Here is a 21,796-nt window from a genome sequence, read left to right on the forward strand (position 1 = left end):
AAACATGATAGGCAGTTTCAGTGTTTGATGTCTGGACTGGGTGTTGAGTTTGACTCTGCAGTCCATATTTATTCTCCCAAGCCCATCCCATGACTGTTTCCTCACTGGGGAAATTAGAGGTAATGATGCACCCTCCATATAAACTGCTACGAAGCAGTTCTGCAAAACATCTCAAAAGAGAGGGGTTATAGTCTTCAACACAGTGTTAATAAATACTGCAGTACAAATCTTTCAGTAGCCTTACATATAATTATATACCCTCCTTAATTATTGAACAGATGCTTTAATAAAACATGCAACAAATAAAAATCTATTCAAGGAAAAAAAAGATGTAAAAAAATCTTCCCTTAAATATGTACAAAAAATAATCTTTGTATTATTTAAAAATCAAAGAAGTCCTTCGCTCTATCTATGGAGATTGGAACAGAAAAATATTGAAGTTAGTAAACAGCAACTTAATAATTCACATAGTATTTACAGTCATCCTACACAATATTTTCTACCAAGTGTGTGTTCCCTTTTCACTAATCAACAGAAGAGATGCTGCAGTCAAAGGCACTGGTGGCTGGGCACTTTTCTGAGCTTTATTGTGATTGAGGAATGCAGCCATGAGAGACATATCGAGTTGTCCAGCTGCCATTGTGGCCAGTGAAAACTTGCCAAGATGGAAAGCCAGCTTCTGTTTAAAGGTCTGCATTGTTTCCACACCAATATTTAGAGCATAGAAACATGAAATCAGAAAACAGCCACCAAGATCATTCAGTCCCCAACCCATCACATTCACTGTGTCCATTAGTACCACATCAAGGTTTCTTGAACACCTCTAGGAATAGGAATGGTGACTCCACCACCTCCTTGGGCAGCCTGTGCCAATACCCGACCACTCTTTCTGAGAATAAATTCTTCCTGAACCTCCATCCGTACAACTTGAGGCCAATCTCTCTTATCCTAAAGCATTATACCAGCTTTGCTTAATGTAAAGACTAGTGATCTCAGGGCCTATTCTGGATCCTGGTACCACTATCACAGGCTGAATCGTCTATGGTACACACAGAATATGTTTTTAAATTATTTGCTTTGTTTCTACCTCTGCAATGGTCAATTTTGGGGACAACTGTTGCATGTTAACATTTACTATTTTCTTGAATTGTCTCAAAATCCATTACTTGACCCACACCAAAGCCCATGTATCACTCGGGAAAAATAAGACAGCTTACAATGCTTTATTTAAAGAGAAAATGAGGGTAGAAACCAAACTTTCTCAAAGCCTCCCATAGTATCTTGTTGAGTCTCTCATAGCCAAACTGAAATTGTCAATAAAACATGCAAGATCAGAGGAAAAAGGACCGATTTGGATCACCTGCTTCTCCAAAGGGCGTGCACCATTCTGTACCTTGATATTGAGTGCTCAGAACTCATAGAATAGAATCGTAGACTGGCTTAGGTTAGAAGGAACCTTAAAGACCATCCAGTTTCAACCCCCCACTGTGGGCACAGTTGCCCCCAGTAGATCAGGCTACCACAGGCCCTATCCACCTTAGTCTTGAATACCTCCAGGGATGGGGCATCCCCATCCCTGTCCCTTGGTTTTGAATCAGGCCTGTAAACGGAGTAGTTTGAAACCATTCTCAAAAGAAGGAAACATGCAAGGAGGCACCAGAAAGTCTCAGATGCAGTGGAGGTTTCAATCCATACCCTACTGAGTCAGTCCCAGGCAGAGTATTCTGCGGGTGTGCACTGTTTTAGGCTCTGGAGTCTACAGCAGGCTGAAGTCAAAACCCCAGTCAGACAGACTTAATGCGGGCAGCCCTCTGGGGAGGGCTTCAGACTTGGATTTAGCAGCTTTGGATCACTTCTGATAGGATCAGCTTGACTTTTTCTTTTTTTTTTTTTCCTAATAACATTACCCAGGGCAGGTCTCTAGAGTTCAGTGTGTTTAAAAGCCATTCTTTTTAGTGCTAAATCTTGGGGGAGAAAGCCTTTTCAGAGGTCCTTTGAACAATTGTTTCTAAGGTCTAAGTTTCCATTGTGTCCCTTCCTTTTCTTCAAAACTGAAAATTGAGAGCCACCTGACTTTTCCAGGAACTTATTTCCAGAGCTCTCAGATTTTGCTTCCTTATTGAAAATCAGGGACACTCATAGCATCAGAGTAATGAAATTGGGAAAAATGAAGGTTTTCATTTTTGGTTTACCAGTCTAAATCATGGTCAGCCACTGTCCACATAGAAGGGTCCTTCCAAAGGAGCTGAACCTCCAAGCAGGAGTTAGAAGAGAGTTCAACCCAGAGGTTGAGCAAGGAGAGATAGACCCATGCTCCTGGTTGCATGACTCCAGGACATGAGACCTCAGCAGGAGTGTCTGGCTCCACTGATGAGGATGAGAACCACCAGAGACCTGCCTCCAGGGTTATTTCTTCAATCAGCCTCCTCTCTGTTTCCTCCAGAGAGCCCCAGAGTGACAGACAGCTCTCCAGCAGGGATTCACACAGTGCAGTCAGTCATTCATTACTGCCAGAGACATTGCATGCTGACAGCAGCCACCAATAGCACTGCATAGGAGCGCGGGGTGTCTGAGGGACAGGAGGTAAATTTTACTCCATCTATCACTTCCCCTCCTTGCTGGGGTTTGTGTGACTTTGTATCCGCCTTACAAAGACAGGGCTATTATCTTCAGCTCTGTGACTAGATTTTAATGAGGCAATTCTTTTATTTCTGTTTTACATTCACTGAATGCCTGGATGCAGAGAGGAGGCATGGCACGAGGATTAAACCATTATCAGACCTGCCAGATGTTTCAAGTCAGAGCTACCATCTGCACCTCCCATCCCAGATCTCCTAGAGGGGCTGCAAGGGACACCTTGCTTCAACCTGTAGCCCAGAATTTCATCAGGGAATGTCAGGTGGCTTGGGGCAAGAGTTGCCTGTAAAAAAATAAACGAACAACTTCTTGCCCTTCAAGGTTAAGGCTGTAGGATCACCAGGCATAATGGGCTTCCCTGGGTTTCACAAATGAAAGTGCAGCATGGGCATGCATTGGGAACATCCTGGGGAAAAGGAGACCTTTGGTTCATCTCACCTCATGCATTTTCTTGGACATGGAGAGCCACATTAAATAGAGAAAAGTGAAATTATGTGAGCTAGGGAGGTGGTGGGCTCACCATCCCTGGAGATATTCAAGAAAAGGTTAGATGTGACATTGAGGGATGTGGTTATTGGGCATGGTGGTCCCTTGTTTTGGCCTCACATTGACAGGTACCTAAACTCAGGGTTTGGCTGTTCCTGGCAACAATAATTTCTCTACCATCCAGATGGGACCTTCTGGATGTTTTATTTTATTCCCCTCCCCAGGTCCCCCAAAAAGGATGCTCTAATTCTCTATAGATTTATTACTGCAGATAATTCCCAGTGCTGCCATGAGGGAGAACCCTCTTTTGGGCCTTTGGCATGCATTTAATGTACTTAGCATCTGTTTCATGCTAATGTCACTGTTTTCTTTTGCTCGCGTAAGAGCACCAAAAGAACTGAAGCGAGATAGAGAAGATTTTCTTCTTTGTTCTCACAAAAATATAAAAGGCATTATTCACAGTAAAGATATATTTAAATCAACCACAAGAGAAAAGTCCACCTCCCCCTTTATACACACATAATGTAATTTTAACTACAACTTAAGAATGAAGAAAGTTATCCCTATAAAAGCTAATTATACTCAAAGACGATTAGTACAAACGAGATGTCAACTGATCAAAAATATTTTTGCATTTATAAAAATTTAAATTCTACTGAGCCTGATTGTGCAGGGAAAAAAAAAAATGTCTAAAAATATCACATTGCTGATTTCCTAAGACAGAATTTCTGCCACTGAGATCCAAGAAGAGAAATTTGAAGGTGCTCAGGGAATGTGAGCACAATGCACCCTGTAAGCCTCCAAAACCAGCCAAAAAACAACAGAGCTGACCCAAGACACCGTCCTCATAGATAAGCAACTATACAAATTAGGAAGTGCCATACTCAAGACTGACTTGTTGAACATGGCTGCCTGGTGGTTATTGCTATGGTCCCTGACTCAGAGTCTTGCTTACTGTGGGTCTCATCACATCAGAAAGCAGGTGCCCACACCTGTCTCAGCCTCCCTCAAGATCAGCGGGTTTGAGGGTGTGAATCATCTCACAAAAAAACATAAAACAAAAATAAAAATCAAATGAGCCTTGTTCTCATCTGTCTCAGTCAGCCTGTACATCAGGGGAACAGTAAGACAACCTCGCATGGAACATCTGCACAGGAACACTGCATGTTACATGTGATAAATCCCACTCTGTCTCCCAGTTGAAGCGCTTATCTTGCTGTCAGTGCCTTTCTCAATGCTCATCTCCATTTCAGATTTATTTTTTTAAAGGCTGGTGTTGCTGCTATCTATAGGTTATGGAAATGAAACAGTTCCCCCCCAAAATATGCCACCTTCCTTTGCTGTGCTACTAGATAGGAAGAAGCTGAGTAATCACCTTGGTTTGGTAAAGGAATGATGATGGGGAAGTTAAAGGGTAGAAAAATAAAACGAAAGGTGGAATGGAATAAAAGGACTGGGAACGATTACTCATTGCTCATTCTAGTCCAGCCCTAAGGATGACCAGGTACCAGATAACAGGTCTGAAGGCAGCAAAAGGGAAACATTCCCATACAGTGCACGAGCAACTCATTTCCTCAAGATGTTGCAGGAGGAAAAAGTAATAAAGAACCTGAAAGACAGATTATGAGTTATTAAATTCAGTATTCCATAGGTGACCTATCTCAGTGAACTTCTAGTCTGGCCTTGATTTTATGACAATTGCCGCTGTGAAACATTAACACCAGCCACTGCCGTAACCCCAAGAGGAACACTGATTAAAACACAGTTGTCTACCGAGTCCAGGGCAGAGAAAGTGCCTGGTGGTAATGGGAGGCAACATAGTCTTCTGTTAAAAAAAAAAAAAAAAGACAAGGAGATCAGCTGGGCTCCAGGAAATGAGAAGTTGATTTGCTGCATAGCCTTCAGCAAACCATTTCTGCAGTACAGCTCCTGACCCTAGTTTGTCTTATCAATATGATGGTCACCCTATAGGGCAGGGGCAATCTTTCACTATTTGCCTGTTCATTTCTTTGGAGAAATTAATCCATCTCTCAGGCAGGGCCTCTCTCTATGCTTGCTATGGGGACTAAAATTTGTAATAGTTATGAAAAAAAATCCATTCCACTGTGTGTTTTACTCCGAATATCTGAAGCTGCTCCACTTACAGATACCCTCCATGTGTCACTCCACTCACTGACTCTGATGCAGATGGTCCAATTATTTATTAATTTGGTTTTAAAATATCTTCAGTGTGTTTCAGCAGGAGACACTTTCATCAAGGTCCCATTTCCAGCAGTCACTAAGAGTTATGCTGTTGACTTTGATGGCAAGCAGGATCAAGAATTCTTTCATCTTTTCTGACCTTCTCTTTCACACATAGCCATCTTGGACCTGGGAGGGGCAGTTTCTCTTATGATGCATTCATATCTTTAAGACTTCTGAAACAGCAGGGATTACGTCTTCAATCTGTCTCCATCCCTAGAGTGTCTTCACACTCTCACAAGCCACGGCAGCATGGATAAGAAAAGTATAGGATATGAATTATGTGCTAAGACCTGTTTCTTTTGGCAGTGCATTCCAGAAGACTCAGGACACCTGGGATGCCAGCCCCAGGCCCTGGTATGCACTGGTTTTAGTGGCAACTCCTTGGATTTTGTCCCACTCTTTGCCAGTGGGTGAAGCTGACCAAGCAGTTCATCCAACTGCAGCTGAATTGAGCATGTCCATGACTCAGGGTTTCATGTCACAGCTAGAGAAAACCTCTCACTGCAGAACAGGCACTGTCAGTCTCCATTAGCTAGTCATTGAGCTGGCCACCAGCTACACTGATGAGCTGAAACTTGCAGACAGCACTGAAAGGTAGAGGACAAAATCACCTAAATCAGGTATTAACTTGGGGACTGTGCTCTCCCTTTAAAAAAAAAAAAAAAAAAAAGAAAGAAAAAAAGTGCTTGGAAGCATTTCACGAGGCTGTTTTTTTCCCAGCACTGCTGGCTGAGCACCTTTACTGATGTGTTCAGGGAATTGATGCACCAAAGGGGCTCAGAAGGCACTCAGGGATCTGTCCTGCAACCTTCCACTGAACTCACAGGGTGAGGTCTGAAAATAACCACAACCTTCAAAAGTTCACTGCGGAAAACACCATGCTGATGATGACTTGTGCATCCTATGAGCCTGAGGCCATAATATGACACCAGTAGAACCATAGCCAGCCTGAGCTCATGTGGGAGAAGCATTGCCTTGTACCAGTGGCACTTAGTATAACCTTGGTCTGAGCTTCTGCCTCCAGCTCAGCTCTCTGCCTCACATGTAAGGGCAGCTGGAGGGATGCAGAGGATCAGGGAAACCACAAACCTTGTGTCCTTGTTTGGCCTCGTGTCACAAGCCCCCCTTTCTCCAAAGAGATTGGCATTCAAATTCAGTCACAGCCAGGTTAAGCTCCCTTTGGTTGCAGCAAGTCAATTTAGAAGCAGTTAGTTAATTGGTACATTTGTTACACGCACACTGAATTGCAGTGCAGCAGAAAAGGTTTACCAGGAATAAAACAATTACAGTAGAAAATGAAAGGAGCTGTTTAATTCCATTTCACAATTAATTGCTTGGACAATGCAACATTTGAACCAATGAACAGGAAACAAAGAAATTCTGCCTTTTAGGAACAGTGGATGTTCTCCCACTGCTGATCTCTGACCTTCCCAGCTAGGAGCATCACTGTATCTTGGGAGAAGGCACAGTCAAGCAGCATCCCCAGGGCTTCAGCTTTGCTGAAAAAACAGATATCTTCAGCTCATCTGGGATTTTGCTTTTGTGCCACTTCATGCTTGTCCTTGTTTTGGCCTTTTAGTAACTAAAGCTTTCTGTCATATAAAGATACTTCAGGCTTTAGGAATACCTCAGATCCTTACCCTGGGACTAAAGAACACATCTAGTGATAAGACAAGAGGTAATGTCCTTAAATTGAGCCAGAGGAGGTTCAAGACAGATTTAGGAAAAATTAATTCTCCAAAAGAGCAGTGAGGCATTGGCACAGGCTGCCCAGGGAGGTGGTACAGTCACCATCCCTGGAGTATTCAAGAAAAGGGTAGATGTGTTGTTTCTTCCCACATGTCTTATACTTTTCCCTCCAGAGTATTAAGAGCCTAGAAAAGGCAACTAAGCTCCTTGAGTAAGCCTGGTATCAGTTTGCTTATAGTAGAAAAAGATCTTGGAGGTGTAGTTGAACTTTAGGGTTACTTTGAGCAGCTATGGTAACAATGGGTTGAGAAGTACAACTGCCATCCTGCAACAAGATGGAAAACAAGGAATCCCTACTGCAGCTTTGTAGCATTAACACTTCTGGCTGGCAACTGGGAGTGCTGACTGAGGAGCACAACATCCAGAAACAGGCTATGAAGAAATACAGTGCTTGAAGACCATTGGAAAGTAACAGCTGACAAGAGGTGCAATTTCTCTCTAGAAATACACAGAAGGGAACTCTGGGGAAGGAAAATGACTGCTCAAGCCTCCCCAGAAATTTTCTAAGTGGAATAAAGTGGGTATAACTGTAGCTATATGTGTTTAAGAGGAAGATTGTAAACAAATTTAAATAACCAAGTCAGTAGATTATAAATGAGCTTCACAGAAGGTAGGGCATCTCTAATACAGAAACAGCCCCCAGAAGGCATCCACAAATACAAAAGCATTATGGTTCACGACACATGAAGTATGAGCCATAACCAGTGCAAGGGAACCTTTACTAAATAATTGCTCTTCTTCATTGCCCCTGCAGCTCTCAGCAGGCCACACATACATCAGGGATGTCTGTTCCTCTCCAGCCTTCTGAGGGACTTCTAGTACAGGTGCTCCCCTCTGCTAAACCCATTGAGTTTTGTAAGTCTCAATCAGGGTAAGCAATCCTCATATCAACCATGATCCTTGAAAGCAACCAGCTCCAAACCTGCACACATGTGAGGGAGCAAGTAAACCTCAAATTGGTAAACAGTTTATTACTCATTTAATTTGATCACTCAGCAAAGCTCCCAGTTTGCTAATACACCTGGGTGTTTTTGTTACAGTTACCACTGAACTGCAGAAAAACATCCTCCAAGATCTTCCCTAGTAGACAGTATCTGTCTGACAGACAGGTCTGAGGATCCCCCACCTAAAGAGTTCTATTTCCACCTATGTAGAATCTAACAAGCCATTTGGGAGGAGAAACTCATTGCTCCGAGGAAAAGCATCCCAAAGAACAAAACAGCCTTCTGCTAGCAGTATTTTTCCTTTGCATAATATTAAGAAGCAGCTTTATGGAATTAACCCTTTCTCTACGCCCATCAAACCATTAATGCGTACCCCACCTGATTTACAGCCAGCCTAGCAAAGAGGGGGGACCCAACTCACAACCACTCAAATATCAGAAAGAACATAAGAGGACCAACCAAACCTCCCCAGATTCGGGAGATGATATCCCTCCAGAGCCTTCACACTTCTAAGTTAAAGAAGCCCAACTCCCTCAACCTTTCTTTGTAGTAGAGATGTTCCATCCTTTTAATCATCTATTTACCCTTCCTCTAGACCTGCTCCAACAGTGAACTAACTGCAGGGCTTCCTTACAGTGGTCTCTCATGTTTCTAAAGAATATCTTGAACAACATACCTGCTGTAGATCGGTCCCATTCTCCAGCAGAGCCTCAGGACAAGAAGGAAGAAAATGCTTCATCCAAAACTTAATGCACCCTTGCTTTCTGCTCTTAAAGGGAGTACATGAGATGCTCAGGTGCATCTGATAATGAAGAAGAGAACTGTGGAGAATAGCTTAGATCCTTACCACAGGTGACTTTAATCACCAAATTAAGGAGAGGGCTTGGGCAGGTATCCTGGGGCACATTTTGGGGTGTCTGTAGTGTTTCTCAGTGGTCTGCATTGAGGTGATATGAGCCTGAGAAGCTCTGTGTTCCCCTCAGACCATTAGGCACCTGGGTATGTTTTCCAGTTTGTCCAGAATACCCTTAGAGTTAAATCAATATTAATACTTCAGAAGGAAGGCTGTGATAGGACTACTTCATATTCTGGGTTTTTTCAGGACCTTTCCTGTTCATGAGAACAGGAAAGATTTTCTACGTGTGACTGTTTTTATTACTGAGTAGCAAAGGGCAAGACCTGTGTGCACCCTTAATGGTGCCACATTGCAGCCTATAGGATGGAAAACCTGCTAACAAACCTGCCAGGGCTGCCATTGGTACCGAGATGACTGTTACAGGCTGTGTGAAGCACCTGCTGTTGCCTCTATTCCTCACACCACAGCTCCTGCCTTGCAGTTTAACACCTCACTCTCTTCTATGCCATTGCCCCAAGGTGACTGTTTCCTTCTCTTCCTTACCCAAACATTGATTGTATGTGCCCATGTCACCTGTGGGGCTCTGCAAATAAAATCATTTCTGCAGTGACAAGTGGGCCTGTATTTCTGGCTCACCTTGGGGGAAACTCTCACTCAGCTCGTGTCCCGGCTTCCTTGCAATATGACTGCGTAACAGGGAGGAGATCTCCTATAACCATGGGCAGATAGTTGCAGATCTTTTTCCTATTATCAGTGAATATAACCAGTCCAGGAGAAACCTGGGCTCCCCACTCTGTAATGCAGATGGCCCTCAAGCACGTGGCAGTGCAGCATGGCACATTTCAACATCTAACCCCAGTGTATTCATGCTGATTGGCACTGTTAGCAGGCAGACTTTGTTCTCTAGTATTTCCAAATAAAGAGATATGGGGTATTTTTTGCCCTCCTCCTAGTAGCAGGGGGGCAAAACTGCTGGAGATTCTTCATGGTAACTACTGAAGGATGCAGAAGGAGCACTTCTATCTGAAGGCACTGAGGCTGTCAAAAGTCCCTTGAGTTCTCAAGATGAATCACAGAATCATTAAGGTTGGAAAAGATCTCCAAGATCATCCAGTCCACCTACCACCAATAATTCGCACTAAACCATTAGTACAGCATCAAAACATTTCTTGAACGCCTCCAGGGATGGTGACTCAGCCACCTCCATGGACCATTCCAGCTCCTGACCACTTTTTTGGAGAATAATTTTTTCCAACCTGAAATTCTCCTTGCTTGCAGATACCAGAATTTTCGTGCTCTTTGATGGTCCCATGGAGGCAGGATGTAGGTGGTAGAGACAGGGAGAATGTTGCTCTCAGCCAAAGTGGCAGCACAAGGTCAAGCTGATGTGCAGAGCTGGGGATTCATGAGGCCCAACAAACCTTCTCGGCCATTTCAATTTAACTGAAGCTTTGTAAGGATGGAGACTGGTGCATTCAGCAGATGCTAGCGTGTGGGATGCACTGTGTCCCAGGCCATTGTCACTGGCTGAGATTGCCCAAAAGCCAATGGTACAGTGTGGCTGGAGCTGCAGGAGGGGCTGGGGCTCACTCTGCTCATGCTGACCTAAGGGCACCTCAGGCAGTGAGGAGCGCTCCTGGCTGCCACAGCTCTTTCCCATTTTCAGAGCATCACTGCAGAGGGTGATGGCTGTGTAATGAGTTTCTTTAGTCTTGCCTGAATGCTTTCAGCTCTGCAGACAAAACGTCTCAGTGTTTGGCACCAAGGAGCAGATGAGTAGGTGATTACACACTACCCTGCCCCAACACATAAATCTTCTCAATTAGTGGGATTTCTTCCAGGTAATGCACTTCTATGAATAGTGATAATTTTTGAGCTCATCTCTTTACCAGCTGGGGAAAAAAAAAAACAACAGTGAGAACTTGCAAAAACCTCTTCAGACTTTTCTAGCATAAAAAAGCCCAGGAGTGCTGCAGTGGAAGATCTCAGGGCCCCATCAGGGCCCATGCAATGTGCTCGAGAGGTGGGTTTGTAGGTATTTCATGGAGTTAAACAGTGCCAAGTGCAAAGGCCTACACTTGGGTGGGGGTTATCTCAAACATGAGGAGACTGAGAGCAAACCTGGGAGTAGAATCTGGGTGTGCTGATTGTTGAGATGAGACTTTTGGGTAAGGGTGTTAAATGTAGGAAGAAAGGAAAATTAGAGAAACAAGAGGTTTTCCTTCTTGAATTGGACTTGAGTGCAATAGATGTCTTCTTTTTTAGGTTTTTTTTTGTTTAGGTGCTTGGCAGCAGTTATCCATCCCAGAAAATGATAGTGAAGGAGTATCTGGCTTTGCCAGAAGACAGCAGGTCGTCATCAGGGAAGGGAGCTGGTTACATGACACACTGCCATGGTGCTCTTAATTCAGTGCTCAGAGAAGCAACATAGGGTGGCTGTGTTGGTGTGAAGGATGATGCTGGACATTGCCAGGGGAAAATAAAAGCCCAGCCAGGACCAGCCACTTGGACATTGCCTGTGCAGAGATGCAGCTTGCTAAGGGAACAGCATGATGTTATGGAGCAGATGTGTTGATTTGGATGAAAGCAGCCTATTCTTCAGCTAAGGAGGACGTGGGAAGGCCAATCTGATTGAATTAAATTATCTAATCCCAGTGTGGTAAGGGAAACATCATGTAGCAGAAACAGGTTCTGTATCTGATAGTGCAAATCTTGGGAAGGGAGCAGCAGAAGCAGTTTGATTGCGCACAAAAACAACCAACAACAGAGAGGCTAATAATTCATATTTCAGAAGAGCATCTTTCATGCTGAAGGATACAAACAAGTTTTTCCTACTGGCCACTTTGAAATTCGACCACCTCGAGAGCGGAACACAGCCATGCATAACATCTGACACCACTTCCATGTTGATGTATTTGTTAATATGCAAATTGCCCATCAGTGTATCTTCAAAAGGTTGTTGCAGTCAGATAACAAATCAGCCCTGTGTACCTATACGTCGACAGTGCCCAAACCTCAGAGCCCTGGTGTTGTTTTTGTGTACATGCATCTCAGTGTGGAGTTCAGTGCACCTGGTGCTGTTTTTTCTGCAATAGGAAGATCAAAAGAAAGAAACAGAAAATGGCCTTTGTGGTCCCTTTCGCTGCTGTTACGGCTGTTCCACTCTTTTCTGACTTTTCTGCTCTCTGTTTTGTATTCTGCTTGGAAAAGGAAGGCTGCTTGCATTCCTCTGCTGGAGGAGGAAAACACAAGACTTTTCACCAGGAGGCATATGCAGGCAAAGGCAGAAACACATGGATTCATGCAGCTTCAGATACAGGAGGTCTTTGGCCAGGGCAGCAGAAAATCAGAATTAATGTTGTGCAGCTTCTCCAGGCACAGTGCAGCCGGTGCCTTTGCTCTGTCCTCTTGAGCTTCTCTCAGCTGGAGAGTTGTCAGGTGAGGCAAGGGAATTTGGGGATTAAGCCACCTGCACTACTTTCACATGGTTTGTTTTTGCTACCAGCTCCACAGACATGCTGTCCTACAGGTCCTTCTTCAGGCTCCGCTGAGAGATGTGACTGTTGTGGGTTGATTTGCCCCACTCAGGTCCTCCCAGAGCATCCATGACCACTATATGTATGCATCCTGCAGGCAGCAGCCTCACTGCCACACCACCAACCACATTGTTGGGTACCTGATAGAGAAACCCTTGGTCCTGCTGGCTGATTTCTGCCAGGTGAGGCAGCTCTGCCTCAGCTCTTAGCTGCAGCATTTCCAATGAGCTACCTCTGCTTCTGGCGCACATTCATGCCAGTAAGGGTTTTAACTTTCCTCCAAACATTTAAGAGACCTTCCATCAGGATTTGATGGCTGGGCTGTTGAGCTGCAGCACCCGTGGTTCCCAAGGGTTGGGATTCTCCCTCTGCTACCTCCTCAGTATAGTTTTGTTCCACATCTCTGCTTGCAGGGCTGTCTTGGACTTCAGAAATAAATGGTCAGGCTAGACCAGGTCAAGTTCAGTCTGGATGGGGCTCTCAGCAACCTGATCAAGCTGTAGGTGTCTCTGTTCATTGCAGGGGAGATGGACCAGGTGGTCTTTAAGGGTACCTTCCATCTCAGATGATTCTGTGATTCTATGCCTTCCCTACAAAGATGTTCTGTAGTCATAAGGAACTTACCCAAATTGGGATGTTCTGAGAACCGTTTTAATTTCTTCTAATCAGCAGATGAAAAATGAATTACTTCAGATGTCATGTCCTGCCACATGGACCTTGTAACATTTGGAAAAACCGCAATGGAGTTACCCAGTAATTGAAGGGCTCTACATGAGTGAACTTTGTAATTGCATATTCTTCTCCTTGGGTCTGGGAGGCAGAAAGGAAAAGCGGATCAGGGCCATGTCTTAATGAAATGGTTGAGACATGCTGAGCTACTGAAGATAAAATTAACCAAACGGCTCACATTATTTCTTACTGCAATTCCTTATACCGGCATACCTGTGGGTGTAACCCAGGCCAGTTTCCAGATGAAAGATGCTGGCAACACTGGGAAGATGCTCTGTACTTCTGTCTTCACATTGTTACTGGATTCCAATCAAAGTGCATGCAGACCCACTGGTTCCCTGCTAATGTTGCCCTCTGTCTGTCTGGGAGCCACTCAAGGTTGCTAACAGCAAACAGGGGCAAATACTGCAGAATAGAGATTCTCTCAGCTGTCATGCTAGAGGCTTTTCTTTGGGGGAAAAAAAAGGAAAAAAAAAAAAAAAGGAAAAAAAGAAGAAAAGTCTACTGTTGTTTGTTTCACTGCCTTTGAAAACGGGATCTATCATCTGGTGAATCTAACCAGCATCCATTTCTGCTGATTTTCCATGGCTGTTCCTTAGCGGTTGATGGCATAATGTTGTCTGAAATGGCCATTAGCTGGGTATCTTTATGAACAGCTTCCCAGGGAAAGTTCAATTTGCTGAATGATGAGCACGTCTCTGAGAAGAATTGCATTATATGGTGCTCGCATGCTGAAAGCATTAACTTTATACTTTTAAAATACGCATTGATGGATACGATGAGGATTGAAGAAGTAGAAAGGTGAAGGTCCCAATGGATTAGATATAATATGTTATAATTGGTAGCTTTTTTTTTTTTTTCTGAGAAAAATAAATGGTAAATTTAGAAAAATTCTATTTAGCTGAGGCTTTTTCACTAGGAAAAAAGGGAAAAAAAGAGAGAGAATCGTATAAAAAAAACTAATGGAAAGCCTCTTCAATTGGTACAAGCCATAACTTAAGGGCACTGGATTTGTGCTAAAGAACTGTTTGGCTCCTTGCAGTCACATCAAATTAACCCCAGCATCCGAACAGAGCTTAGCTCACTCTTCTATCTCATGCAGGATAAATCTAAGTATTGTCTAAAATACTGGTTTTTTAATTAAGAAGAAGCAGAGTGAAACAACAGTGAATTTCTCCTTCAGAAGAGACAAGATCATTCTGTCTCACAAATCCTCAGTAGGCATTGGGTGAAAGCCCAGGAGCTATAGACTAGGACACTTCTTCTCCTTGATGCTGAGACAGCTCCCACTCTGTATTCAGCTCAAGTCTGGAGCTGAACTCACTCTCACACCCAAGAGAGCTCAGAGGTATTCAGGTATCTTGATTTCACATGCACAGCACTGTGATTTCTATGCACTGAAGGCACTTCACTTAATCGGTGCTATTATCACACCTGATGAGGCACAGCAGGTGATATTTGAGATGCTTGCCTTTTGATTCCTTGCAACTGAGCAACATTTAGTAAGAATTACTTAAATCAGCTAATCAAAAACAAGTTCAATGACATTAGGATGAAGTGGGCTCCAGAACACCTAGGCAAAGTTCTTTATCTTGTGGAAATCCTTCTTTAGAGGGAGCAAATATTTCCCAATGGGATCTATAAGCTCTCTGTTTCTTTGGCTGTGGATGAGTAGAAGTTGTTCCTGAAAATCCTTTGTTATTCCCTATTTCAGGCGATGTTTGAGATTGTTCTTGTGCAACAGATTTCTGTGACCCTTTGCCTGCCTCCTGGTGCTGGGAAAGCAGGATGGTGGGGCTGCTTGCAGGTGGGAACTGGATGGAGGTGGGTGCATGAGGCCTTGGGCATGACAATGTCTTCTCAAAAATTCACATCTGACTTCAATTCCCAGCAATGGAGTTGGCACAGTTTTTCCTTCCTTCAACAGGGATTGTCCCAAAGCAGAACCAGCTCTTAGCATTCCCACTGCTCCCCTTTCACAGCCGACTGGGGCTTGTATCATTCTCTACCTTAACTGAGGTGCTAACATCCTCCAGAGCCCATTGCACAAAAAATAACCTGCAGTCCTCTGCATCTTGGGAAAATTTATGTTTTCTGCTCCTTTAAACTACTTCTCCTTAAATGAAATTGATAATAAGAGGCACCTGCTCTGCCTTTAGGGCAAGTCACCCATAGCTTATGGAGCTAGTGAAGGTGCTAGGGACCATTTGGAACATATGGACCCAACTGTGGGGTTGAGGACCATTTCTGGGGCCTGGGCAGATGCCACCCATCTGTGACTGTTCCCAGTGATGTCCCAGTACCATGGGATACATAAGACTTGCAGAATCCATGCTTAGCATCAGTGTCCCACAGTGCTGGAGAATTTCATGCAGCACACACAATAATGGCTGAGAGAAAAAACACGATGGAAACACGTGGCTTCAGTTCTTCAGCGGTAGCTATTAAGTGTCCCCTGTTGTCTGTTGCTGGCTGGCACAGCACTCGCACTCAGGAGGGGACACACGGAAAGCATTTGAGTTGCTGGTAGCAACGCGTGTGTTTAGGCTTAAAAGGATGGAGGGGCAGTTCCTATAAGTGAGTGTGAAGACAGAAAGATCATTAGCACATATTTATTGGAGTTTACCAGCTCTGTAACAATGGGTTTCTCTTTGCCATTGAAGTTAATTCCTCTGTAATTATGTTCCTAATATAGAAATCATTTGGCATTTATTTGCCATAATAAAACTTCCCATTGCATTTAAATTCGATGTGAAGTTAAGTGTATTTAGAAGACTCAGTTGAAGACCCAAAATTAAATATTCCTGGTTTCCTTTTCCAAACAAGACAAACTCAGACAAATGCTAGCAGTGAGATCCATGTGTGCAGCTGCTCCTGTGAGCACCGGATGCTACACGTGCTTATCCAAAGGGACAAGCTCTGTCCTGGTGCACTGATGATGCAGGCAATGCCAACATTTGGTCCTGCTTGTTACACCTGAGCAAGGAAAATGCGGAGCTGAGGAAGCATTACTACCCAGCCATCCTGGTTAGTAAGCTGTTTCCAAAATAGGAAAATACTCCAGCAGCTGGGGTGGCAGGATGTGTGCATGTGGCTCTACCCAGCTCTCAGGAGCAGCTTGGGCACAGCTGGGGCTAAGAGAGCCCAGAGACCTCATCCTGGCCAAACAACACAACTGTCCCCAGCCCTGTGCCCTCCAGCTGATGTGTGAGCCACCACAGCTTTGGAAGCAGCCTGTGGATGTGGATGGGCTCCCAGCACTGGTAAGTGATAAATAAAATGGCCAGGGCAACACAGTGACATCAATATGCAGGAGGGCTGACACTGATCCTGATACAGAATTGTAGAATCATTAAGGTTGGAAAAGACCACTAAGATCAACCCTGCCTTAACAGGGAGATTGGTAATAGATGATCTTTGAGGTCCCTTCCAACCCAAACCTGTCTACGATTCTATGATTCTATGATTCTGTGATCTATGCAGTCCAACCCTCAACCCACCCCCACCATCTCCCTGGGCAGCCCGTACCAGTGCCTCACCACTCTGAAGCTTTTTCTCCCTCCAGAGTGTCTTTGTAGAGCAGTGACAAAGGGTGTTGGTGGTAATGCCGCTCTTGGAGGCACTTCAGTTGTGCAGAGCTATCTTCTTCAAACCTACAGAATGTATGTGGGGTTTAACTTCCACTTCTCAGGGCACAGCTGAGGGACCGTTCCTGAGCAAACTGCACAGCCAGTGACAAAGCTCCTTCTCCTTTACATACAAAGGATTTATGCCTTTAATATGCCCCCGGTGTTTATTTTGTCTGTTGGTACACGAGCACGTGTGCGCAAGTGTGCATGTGGCAGTGTTTTATGAAGCCCTGCTGTGGACAGAATTGGGCTTCACAGTATGCAAAAATAGCTGTGTGCCACATGCGAGGATATAATACTTCACATGGCTGGAGGAAATGCAAGAAGTCAGGGTTTTGCTGGATTTGTAAAAGCCCCAAAACTGGGGGTTTCATCTCTGTGTTCCAGCCCTGAGCTCTAGCGAAGGGGCAGCAGGGCTGTCTGGGTTGGAGCAGTGTGATGTTAGAGGACCAGGTCCCCACTGCTGTGTAGTATGTCTGTGGACATCTCTTGGCTCTGAGCAGCTGGGATTTCATAGACCCATTTACTATGGAGACCAAGGAGACCTAATGGAGGTTGTCACTAATGGCCTCTGCTCCATCCCTCCCATCCCTGTTGTCTCCAGCTGCTTGTTAAGCCAAACCCTCATCACGGTGTAGAGCCCGGCAGAGATCCTGATGTGTAGGATGCCATCCTGATGCTTGCCCTGTAAAGTTTGGGGAACCTAAAGCCTTTCTTGCTCCCATCTCATTGCATCCCCTCCAGTGTGTAATGGAAATGACTGGCAGGTAGGGCTGAGCCTGGTTTTGTAGCATAAACAGTTATTTACAGTTGTGCTGAAATTTCATGGAAGATGACATTTTTAGGTCACCTAGCTGAAGCAAATGAAATGATTAATGTGTTTGCATTAGATTTCATTAAAAAAAGTATCACTCTTGCCCAGCATGGCTCTCACTTCCTCAGGCTTTTAGATCAGATGTGGTGCCCTGAAACCTAAGGCAGTTTTCCCCCAGGTTTAGGAGGAGCGGGATCTGGCCTTTCGACCCAAGGTAGGTAGGATGTGGATGTCTTCTGCTGTGTCCAGCATCCTCAGGGAGGTAACACTTACCTAAGACAAACCAGGTGAAAAGGGGCAAAGAGCAAAGGGGTGGTGGAAGGAGCACTTAGGCGAGCACCAGGTCTGTGCATGGCCTCCTTGCTGTGCCCTGTGGGAGGAGGGAGCTTCATGGTGCCATCTCTCTTTTCCAGGGGGAGTTGCTGAGCCCGTGTCGATGCGACGGATCGGTGAAATGCACGCACCAGCCATGTCTGATCAAATGGATTAGCGAGAGAGGCTGCTGGAGCTGTGAGCTGTGTTACTACAAGTACCACGTCATTGCCATAAGCACAAAGAACCCTCTGCAGGTAAAGGTACTAGAGACATTTCAAAGTCTATTTATTCTCGGTCATCTTTTTGTTTCTGGGAGCAAATAGATTTTACTGGCTTGGGTTTTGCCTCCCTGTATGGTGGTCCCTAGGAAGGGCTGTTGGTCTCATTTAGTGAGCCCCATGCCCTCACGGGTGGTGCTGGGGCATCCCTCAGGCCATGCTCTTTCTACCTCTCCTCACTGACCTTGATACCTTTTTCATGTTACTGCTCCCTATGTCCCAGTATAGCCTGGATCAGCACTGGAGGTGGTTACTCTGGTGCTCTGGTCTCTCTGGGCTTAATTCTCGGTGTGTAGGTGTGCACATAACAGGTAGAGCACATCCAAATGTAAGTACCTGTGGAAGGCAGCAGAGGACCTTCCTTTTTCCTCTTGGGAGTTCAAAAGCACTGCGGCTTATTAGACCCCACTGCAGGCTAGTAATTCAAAATCAAGATTTAGAATGGGGAAAGCTGCGTGACTGTTAAAAATGGGATGATTTATCCTTAATAGCTATTGATTTATTGCTGGAGCAACACCTGAAGATGGACTAATTGCTGAGCACCATTAGTGCCTCAGACATAAGGAAGCACATTAGACCCAGGCACTACTGCTTAATTAGCACCATGTGGAGGGAGAGACATTGCAGCAGCCTGCTGTGCTCAGACACCAGGACAATGCCTGTGCAAATGTTGATCTGTCCAGAACTTGGTTACATTGGCTTTTGGTTAATCTCTCTGTCTCTAACAGGAATCAGACCCTTTGCCAGTGATGGTACCCACTTGTTCAGGACTGCGGGGTGCAAATCCCTGTTCTCTCCTCCAAATGGCTGCCTGTATTCAAGGCCAGATTGGATGGGACCCTGAACATCCTGGTCTGGTGGGTGGTAACCTTGCCCATGGCAGGGGGTTGGAACTGGATGGTCTTTAAGATCCCTTCCAGCCTCAGGCATTCTGTGATTCTAGGATTCTGTGATTTTATGTGTCCTTCTCCAGGCCTGAGGTCACTAAAAACAGTGGAGAAAAAGGCACAGCCCTTAGGACTCCACACTGAAATGAAGTAGCAACATTAGTGGGGCATCATGAGGAAATTTTGCTGGGGGGAAGGAAAAAGCATCCCTGCTCTCTTCAAATCCCTGCAGCTTCTAATTCAATTTTCCCTATTCCATGGCCTGGAGAGAACAGTAGTTCCATCCCAAGCCTCAGACCCGGAATGTTTGAGTTTCTTGGCTCCTGTAAATCAGTCCAGATTGAAACACAGCAGGGGAGATGTGGACAGAGCAGCATTTGTTTATTTCTGGAAAGCTGGTCCATAAGTGCCCGAATACTTCATGAGCCTCAGGTTGATGGAACGATGCTGGGCAGTGTCAAAGGCTTGTGGGTCCAGATTTGTGATGTGTGTGCAGCCAGCCTTTAATAAATGACCTCCAAGTATTCTACATCCCCATACGGCTCAGGGCAACTCAGGACATTCTTATGGCTCCTCACTTGGCTAAAATTTGTTGAAGCAATTCACAGATGAGCGCTCATCCCACAACCACACTTGAAAAGCCCTGCCCGAAGGATCACTTTTTTTGTCTGCCCTGTTAGAAAGTGACCTTTGCCACAAGCATGAAAACTGACTGCCAGGAGCAGCCAAGCCAGAGAGCTGCATAGACATCTCTGCTCTGTGAGCAAGGTTCCTGGGCAACTGTGAGGGCTTCTCACTGCTGGCGGGGACTTCACAGTGCCTCTCACAGAAATGTGGGAGATATGGCTCAGCAGAGGGTGGGAAGAAGCAGCTGGAGTGAAAAGCCACTTGGTCTGGAGCAAATGCTGCACATTGGGGTTGGAACTACATGATCCTTGAGGTCCCTTCCAACCCGGGTCATTCTGTGATTCAGTGATAAGGAGCTGCAGCTGTGTGCCCCGGTGCCCTGCCTGGTGTCAGCAGAAAGGCACGGCTGGGAAGCTGGTGTTACACCAGCACCAGCATGTGAAATCCTGAGGGATGTGGCTCACATATGAAGCCTGGAGTTCCCAAGAGAAATAAGGGATGTGGGACCCGTAGCCTATCACCATGTGCATCTCTGTGCTCCTTGGTGGTTCTCACCATCCTCCAGTGTTGGAAAAGGGAGGCAGTGATGCTCTGGTACTGTGTGCCATAACAACGTGCCACAGTGTGGCCTAGTGGAAATTGTGTCTTTTCTGCTCAGTCTTCACCCCACATGTTGTCAGCAGGGGCCCCTGGACATAGTGGTTTGTCTCTTAGCAAAGCCATCTATCCCTGGCCTGTCTTCTCGGGGTCTATTGGAATTTCTATACAGCTTTCCTCTTCTTAGAAAGCTCTGAATTTCTCAAGCACAGGCTTTGGAAGGCAGGGACATCCATTTATTCCAGGCCAACCATTGTATGGGCAAAGACCACATAGAACTCACCTCCTTGTAAAGTGAAGCATGTTTAGATGAAGCTTGGAGCGTGGCTGTACTCCAGGTGGTCAGAGTCGGGCAGTACATCCAACACCCACACGCTCCCCAGGATCTGCCTATTTCTCTGCCCATTTGGACACACGCTGCACATTTTCTAGCAAGCCTAGGAGCATGGCATGGGCCAGATGTGCATGGCGTGGGCAGAGAAGTTGCAGTCAGGGGAACGTGGTTCATTCATAATTAACCCAGATTCCTTCAAGCCTCCAGGCTGTTATGAGATGTCTCATAGCAGAGAGGAGCCTCCAGTCTGGCATTTTGATACAAAGAATTTCTATAAATTAACCTGTCAGCCCTGGATGGCTGAAATTTAAGAGCAAAAGACTTAAAGCAGGCAACACTGCTGAGACTGGAGGATTAAAGTTGTTGGAGAACATGGCAAGTGTCCTGGCAAGCAGCAGCAAATGAGCAAAAATCTCCCACCCACTATGAGCAATCAGGAAGTGCACAGGCTTTGTCCATCCATCCCCCACTGTAATTCTGCTGGTCCCTGAGGCAGGAGATATGGGCACAGAGAGTCTAAAGGCTCCTCTCTGCTGCAGAATTTGTGCAAAGCCCATGATTTTAATGAGGCCCTGAAAACACAGTTTTGGAAGCATGCGATAGTGCTTGCTATGACAGGGCTCTGCAGTGGGTTTCATCTATACAGCTTTGTAGCCACTCATGCCACATTCATTCTGATGCTCTGATTTTAGCAAATACCAGTTCAGTTTGAACCAGCCTTCCCAGACCTGCTGCTCTCTGCAGTCTCCAGGGGTCCAACTCTGCATCACATTTTTTTCCCTGCCTCTTCCTGACCTATGGGTTAGTTCATATCCAAAGGCCCTCAGTTATGGAATGCTGGTGTTGGGATCTGGTCCCAGTTCTCTCCAGTGCTTTGGGAATGGACCCTGCTTCTCCTTCCTCTCTTTCTTACATCTGAATAAACAAAAAGCATCTGTAAGTGTGCAGCAGGGAAGCTACCACAGCTTTAGGACAAATTGGTTTGGTGAGTGTACTCTCCTACAGTTAATCAAGGTGGATAGCCTGGGCCTCAGGACAACACTGAGGAGACAGCCAGACCCAAGAAGTGATGGGAATGCTCTACTGCATCCTTCCAGGATAAACCTCCACTTGTTTGGGATGCTGGGTCTGAAA

At 45.3% G+C, this 21,796-nt stretch overlaps 1 protein-coding gene across 2 annotated transcripts in view; it reads left to right on the forward strand.

Moving 5' to 3' along the window:
- MARCHF4 (membrane associated ring-CH-type finger 4) overlaps nucleotides 1-21,796 on the forward strand; it is a 78,029-nt gene that overhangs the window by 35,018 nt on the left and 21,215 nt on the right. Inside the window, exon 2 of one of the 2 annotated variants that reach the window (XM_085552245.1) lies at nucleotides 18,038-18,199. In XM_085552245.1, the coding sequence (XP_085408371.1) occupies nucleotides 18,038-18,199 (162 nt within the window). The remainder of the gene's footprint in view (nucleotides 1-18,037; nucleotides 18,200-21,796) is intronic. The other variant, XM_015868615.3, reaches the window with a different exon arrangement.

The sequence above is a fragment of the Coturnix japonica genome, chromosome 7, assembly GCF_054131305.1.
Source record: "Coturnix japonica strain WE chromosome 7, WE-NBRP24, whole genome shotgun sequence".
Lineage (NCBI taxonomy): Eukaryota > Metazoa > Chordata > Aves > Galliformes > Phasianidae > Coturnix > Coturnix japonica.